The following is a 7,030-nucleotide window of genomic DNA, read 5'->3' on the forward strand; positions in this document are numbered from 1 at the left end:
GCCATCATTGTTGTTTGGTGGGCCCGGGCTGGGGATTTGAACCTGCCACCTTAGGTGTATGTGGCTGGCGCCTTAGCCGCTTGAGCCACAGGCACCGAGCCACAGGGAAGAATTCTAACAAGGTGGCAGCCAGACAGTACTATCTGAAGTGATCTCATTCTTCCTCCTCACTGACATTCCCAGAACCAAATAGTCCTTATGAGGGTAAGGATGGAAAAAGATCAGTTCTGCTGTTTGGAGGGATGTCCAGAGTCCCCAGAGGAAAGATGGGACAAATGTCTGTGACCCTGTGTCTGTGGAAGCAGAAAGGCTCTGTGGGGTTAGGGCAGATGGTCACTTTCTCTCTTTTTTTGGGTCTCCATGTTACTCCTCTGTGTGATTCTGAGTCAATGTTTCAGCCCTTCTTACCTGTCCTCTTCCACTGACCAACAGCCTCACTGCCCATCACCCTGGCTCCCTGACTTCATAGTTCCTGGCATAGTGTCCATACCCCATCCTGCTTTAACTGTAGCGGTGGGAGGGAAGAAGATGATAGGGGCAAGGAAAACCTCCTTCAAATAATCCCCTTTTCCTCTCCCCATTAAAGCAGGTTTTCCTTTCCCAGGCCTCAAGCCCTCAAATGCATGTGAGGCCTTATTATTGGGGTCAGAACAAACCAGGGAAAGCACTTGGGGAGGAGTTGGATGTAAAAAGCATATGGAGGGTTGGGGTAGAGTCAGGGAGAGACTGGAGAGTCCCCAGGGACCAAGGTCGCCAAGGGAAGGGAGGGAGAATGGCGTAGGCTCCAACCCAACAGCCCGTCCCCTCCGAGGCCCCCAGGTTTCCTGTCTCTCTTGAGCCAGCTTCTGCTCCTTCCTCTTGTGAGATTTCTCCGCAGTCTCTCCCGTGTCAGCTTGTCTCTGACTCTAGGTGTGTTTCTTTCCCTGTATGGGTGTCGGCGACTCTCCGTGGGTTTGTCAGTCTCGCGCTGGCCTCTGGCCTTCAGCTCACCCTCCCGGCCTGGCCCTCGGGGTGGACTGTGGTTCTGGCGCCCCGCCCCCTGGCAGCACTATTGGCGGAGAGGTGACGAGAGGCGTGGTATCGCCGACCTCTGGGGGCGGAGCTAGTTCCCGCTAGCCAGAGGCTGGCGGGGGGTGGGTCCGGTGGGGCGGCGGGCGGGGCGGCTGGGGCCGAGTCCGGAGCCCCAGGCGTTCACATTGTTTTCCTGCGCGAAGCCGCGGCGGGAGTCGGGGTTGCGATTTGTATTTGGGGCTCTCCTGATCCGACAGCGCCCCGAAGCTAAAATCCGAGAGCCATCCAATTCGGTCGCTCGTCGCATCTTCCTTGAGCCCCTAACCACGGACTGCCAACTCCACCAGGAGCGTGGCCGCCGTCCGTCCGATGCGGTCTCTATTACGCTGACCAGGATCACTGAGCAAGTACCCACCCGGGCAGGGGTGGAGCTGCGGGAGGTGGGGAGGGACCGGGGCGACCTCCCCAAGGGCTGGAGGGACCCGGCGGGCTGCCGGCGCGCTGGACGCCGGGCTGGCGGAGAGGGTCAGCGAAGTTAGGGTGCAGGTGTGGAGGAGGGACGATGGTTGGGCCCCGTCGCTGCACTGTAGTGCGGAGGGTATGGACACCTTTTCAAGTGGGCTTTCTCCGAGTCGCGTCCCGCGCTGGGGAGAGGGAAAGGGGATTGTTTGAAGCGCGCACCGTAGGGAAGGTGGAAACCCTGGCCCCTTGCCTCCTCCGCAAGGAAACTAAGGCTCTGAAACCCGCGGAGAGCTGCCCTCTGGATGCCCCCGCGGAGATGCGAAAGGGGGCGCCTCACTTTGGACTTTGGTGTCACGGTTCCACCTCAGTCCTTACACAAGCGGACCTGGGGTCGGCTTGACACAGAGTCAGGGAAAGGACCCCCCAAACAGCCTCGGTCCCAGCACCCATCTCCTTCTTCCGCTCCTCTCGGCCGGGGGCTTTGTTAGACTGAGTCCCCTGGGAAGGAGATCGGAGCGGGCTGCTGCCTCCGGAGCCCACAGACCCAGCGCAGCGCGGGCCTCAGGCCCGCCCTCGTCTGTTCTCAGCCTCTGGCCCAGTTTCCCTGCCCTGGGAGACCCGCCTCTGCTTCCCAACCCCCGCTCCCATCCCCACTCTGTCTGAGCCTGCAGGCCCCTCCAGCCCCTCCTCCCGCTAACGTGGCTCTGGGACCCGGTCCCGGCCCAGGCTCTGCTACCCGCCCCTCCTCAGAGCCCCAGATCCAGTGAGGGGGAGATACGTCGATCCCTTGGCCCCAGGCCCACCTTTTGCGACGTTCTAAACACCTGGATGAGCCTCGTTGGGGATTGCTTGGGAGGGAGAGTAGGTGCCAAGCCTGGGTGAACCAAGGGTGGGAGAAAGGTCTTGCTTGGAGAAGAGAACGCACCGGCTCCGCCAGGCTTCTTGGCACGCCCCTGCTCCCGAGGAAGGTGGATTGGAGCCGGCGACTAGCCCAAGGCTTCCTGCTATTGTCCCCAGCCCGATCTCCCCTTCTCTGTCTCTTCTCCATCTCCGCTAGGCTCTATGACCCCGGCCACTCCCCAGAGGTGGCTACAGGGGGCAGGAGGAGAGAAAAACGCCGTTTCCTCTTCCTAGCAAGGGGAGGATCTAGAAGCAAGAGAAAAAGTCGGCCAGATCTCTCGCATTTGCTTCAGATGGGGAGTATGAAGCAGTCGGGATTACTCCAGGGCAGAGTAAACCTTTCTCCAGACCAGGGGTTGGCTAGGAGCTGCCCAGATGCTGCTCCTCCAAAACTGCAATGGGAAGCCCTCTTAAAAAGATATTGTAGTTGAGCCTATGGGGCCAATGCAAAGGCCAACCGAGTATTTTTAGGCGCTAGACTAATCCAGCTGAAAGTGTGTGTGTGTGGGGGGGGCATGTGAAGAGAGATTGGGTCGGAGGGACTAGGGCCTGCTGGAAGGAAGGGACTGGGGGTGCTTGCTATCAGAGCATTTTGCTTGGAAATGAAGAGCATGTAAATGAGATGCAAATTAGTCTCTATTGTCCCTAGCTAGTGAGCTTTTGCTAGCAAGGCTGTTGCATTCTGAGGGTTTTAACATGGGAGTGATCATCAGGCCCCACAAACTCCAGTTACCCCTTTTGCCAAGGGCTGGCCCTGCAGTTCCAGGAGTTTCTGGCTGGGGCCATCTTCATCCCCTGCCCCCACACCTCTGGGCATGACAGCACCTTTGTAACCCAGCTAAATGTCACCAGCACCCCTCTTCTGTAGTGTCATCTCCCCTATCTTACCCTCAACAGACTTTTCCTGAATTTTCACATTTACTCTTAAGGGGTGTGGTGAGGAAGGTGCATGTAAATCAATCTCTTCTTTCCTTTTGTCCCATCTTCCATCAGGTCAGAGGTCTTCTATCCCTCTCAAATCTCCACAAGAGTCACCTTCCCAGGTAAGGGAAGAGCAGTACCTCCTGAGGACAGGGGATGGAGGCAGGCATGGCCAGGGAGCAGGAAAGAGGGTCTATTTTCCCCACTTGGCAGAGACCAAAGTTGTTTCCAGGGTGAAGATACCAGTTGCTCAGGGCAACTTGGGGGGGGGGGTTAGGGAGGATAAAAGACAAGCTGTGTCCTTTTCTCTTCCCCTGGGGGCATCAGCATCTGGAAATGCAAAGTGGGGGAGGGAGGATGCTCCAGCCTTTCAACTTGAGGGTCGTTAGCTATCTTGACTCCTCCGCCCCTGGGGAAGGCGGGGTCATCATTAGATGTTCCTATCCCTTCCCCTCCTCCAGCTCTCTTGGGACTTCACCTGACGTAAGCTTCCCCACTGGGGACACTGGATTGGGGGTGAGGGGACGCTTGGGTCCTGGCTCCAAGAGTGGAATTGGGGGAGATAGAAGGGGATTAGGCTCAGAAGGCCAGGGTCTCTCTTGTAGGGGACATTGGTGGATGGGCAAGTAAGGAATGGTGAAGGGTAGTTATTTGTTCATGAAATAAAGGCTTCTCACCCTTCCTGACCTGATTTCTGGAACCTACTCTGCCCCTCGATTCAATTTCAGAATACAAGGTGTGTACTCCTCCAGTGGGGCCTAGGGTCAGCTGGGCTAGGGGAGGTCGATGACTGGGAAAGAGGCCTGTCTCACTATCCTTTTCATCATATTCACCTTTTCTTGGACTTTAGTTTACAATTGCCAGCCTGTCATTGAATTATTTATATTTCAATTTCAGAGGCAACCTGATAAGGGAATGAAGGGAAAGGGGGGAACATTTAGCCCTTTCACCACACTAGTCCCTTTTATCCCTACTTCCTCAAAGGGGTGCACCAGTCCTTAGGAGCCAGGGAGGAAGCAGGGGACTAGAGAAGCTGGGAGGGGGCATAGTGGGTCCAGGGGAACAGCTGCAGCCAGAGCTAAATTTAGCCTCTGATCTGGCTTTGATGCAGATTCATTTTTGGCTAGGATAGTCCCCCTCCTCCAACTCCTCTCCCTGCCCAGCCTCTTCCCTAGTCATAGGAAGGGCCCCTGAAGGAGGAGCTTAGACCTGGACAGTGACTTCTAGTCTGCCTCCACCCTTGACTCTATCTTCATAAGTCCTAGAGAGGACAGTGGCAGCCACGTAGCACTGGGCCCAGTGCCTGCATCACTCCTAGGGTGCTATGGGGGTCTGCAAGGGAGGGTGAGGCAGACATGGTGCCCTCTTTTTCCTCCCAGTGCCAAGGAGTCACTATTTATAATTTTAAGGCTTCGGTGTCTAATTATAGCTGAGAAGGGGTTAGAAAGAGGGGGGCCAGAAGGTGTCACCTACTGAATGTCCCAGTCCCAGTCAGGAGAGAGGAGGAAAGGCTGAGTGAGAAGGATGGGAGGAGGGTGAGTATGTTCTGTCCTTACCTGGGGTCACAGGCCTCACTCCAGCAAGTTTGGGCCAGTTGGAAAGGGAAGGCCCTTGAGTGACAATGACAGCTGACTGAGACTGGGGCAGTGCTAGGGAGAGAGTTCTTTCCCCTACCCAACAGGGTCTGGGGATAGACCAGGAGAGGAATCTGCCTGCATCAAGGGTGGAGGGCACTTGGCCCCTCCCCCACTTTTCTCTTTCCTCTTTCAGGGCCAGCATATGGGTGAGGGGGCACCCCCTGGGGCCTGAGCTGCCCCGCACAGGATGCCCCGTGCCTCCTACTTCATGTCTTTGCTGCTATTGCTGCTGCTATTCTCACTTCCCCATACCAGGACTGCATTTCCACAGGACCCCCTCCCTCTGTTGACCTCTGACCTACAGGGTAAGTGTCCTGGAACCTACCTAATTGCTCTGTGGGCAATTAGAGACCCAGACCCTTATGTGGGAGGCAAGATGCATAAAGACTCAGCTTCGGGGCAGCACCTGTGGCTCAGAGGGGTAGAGTGCTGACCCCATATACTGGAGGTGGTGGGTTCAAATCCGGCCCCAGCCAAAAACTGCAAAAAAAAAAAAAAAATCTGTTTAAAAAGACTCAGCTTCAAAGAAGGGCAAATACAGTTAGCTCACACCTCAGGTCAGTTGTTTCTCAGCCCTGGCCTGGTTTCTTCACTTTGAAACGGCATCATTTGGTGGTTAAGAACATGGACCAGGTGCGGCTCACACCTTTAATCCCAGCACTTTGGGAGGAATGATTGAGGCAGAAATTAGAGACCAGCCTGGACAATATAGCAAGACCCCATCTCTACACAAATGTTTTGAAAATTTGTCAGGTGTCCTAGTGCTCTGGGAAGCCAAGGTGGGTAGATCCCTTGAGCTCAAGAGTTTGAGACCAGCCTGAGCAAGACCAGAGACCCAGTCTTTAAAAATAGCCAGGCATTGTAGCAGGTGCCAGTAGTCCCAGCTACTTGGGGGGCTGATGCAAAAGGATCACTTAAACTAAAAAAAGTTTGAAGTTGCTGTGAGCTATGATGCCACAGCACTCTACCGAGGGTGACAAAGTGAGGTTCTGTCTCAAAAAAAAAAAAAATTGCCAGGTGTGGTGGTATATACCCATAGCCCCAGCTATTGGGGAGTCTGAGTTTAGAGGGAAGTCAAGATTGTAGTGAGCTACATTAGTGACATTGCATTCCAGCCAAGGTGACAGAGTGAGGCCTTATCTCAAAAAAAAAAAAAAAAAAAAAAAAAAAAACCGACCATGGACTCTTAGCCAGACCAAACCTTAAGAGATTTAAATCCATGCTGAGTTGCTCACTAGCTGTGTGACTTTGGTTTGTTATTTAACCTTTCTCTGCCTCAGCCTCCTCATCTTCAAAGTAATCATATTCCAGCCTGGGCTGGAGTTCCCTGTAGTCCCAGCTACTGGGGAAGCTGAGGCAGGAGGATAGCTTGAGCCCAGGAATTGGAGGCAGCAGTGCACTGTAATCACGTCTGTGAATGGCCACTGCACTCTAGCCTGGGCAATATAATGAGACCCTGTATTTAAAAAAAAAAAAGTAGGCTCAGCGCCTGTGGCTCAAGAGGCTAAGACGCCAGCCACATACACCTAAGGTGGCAAGTTCGAATCCAGCCTGCCAAACAACAATAATGGCTGCAACCAAAAAAAAAAAAGCCAGGCTTTGTGGTGGGTGCCTGTAGTCCCAGCTACTTTGGAGGTGGAGGCAGGAGACTCGCTTGAGCCTAGGAGTTGGAGGTTACTGTGAGCAGTGAAGCCATGGCACTCTACCCAGGGGGACAGCTTGAGGCTCTGTCTCAAAAAAAACAAAAACAAAAACAAAAAATAGCTGGATGTATGGCAGGAGCCTATAGTCCCAGCTACTCAGGAGTCTGAGGCAAAAGAATAGCTTAAGCCCAAGAGTTTGAAGTTGCTGTGAGCTTTGATGCTTCAGCACTCTACTGAGCTCAACAAAGTGAGACTCTGTCTCCAAAAAAAAAAAAGTATTCTAATACATATAAAGTGCTGAGGATATAGCCTCCCACAAAGTAAGTGCTTTTTTTTTTTTTTTTTTGATAGCTTGAGACAGACCTCAAGCTATACCCCTGGGTAGAGTGCTGTGGCATCACAGCTCACAGCAACCTCTAACTCCTGGGCTCAAGCAAGTCTCCTGCCTCAGCCTCC

General features: G+C 54.0%; 1 protein-coding gene across 2 annotated transcripts in view; it reads left to right on the forward strand.

The window, feature by feature from the left end:
* Positions 1 to 5,118: 5,118 nt before the first annotated feature.
* Positions 5,119 to 7,030, forward strand: part of SEMA6C (semaphorin 6C) — a 12,661-nt gene continuing 10,749 nt past the window's right edge. For both annotated transcript variants that reach the window (XM_023519410.1, XM_023519411.1), the window contains exon 1: positions 5,119 to 5,236. In XM_023519410.1, coding sequence (XP_023375178.1) covers positions 5,119 to 5,236 — 118 coding nt within the window. The remainder of the gene's footprint in view (positions 5,237 to 7,030) is intronic.

Source organism: Otolemur garnettii, unplaced genomic scaffold, assembly GCF_000181295.1.
Source record: "Otolemur garnettii isolate 467f Iridium unplaced genomic scaffold, OtoGar3 scaffold00174, whole genome shotgun sequence".
NCBI classification, from domain to species: domain Eukaryota; kingdom Metazoa; phylum Chordata; class Mammalia; order Primates; family Galagidae; genus Otolemur; species Otolemur garnettii.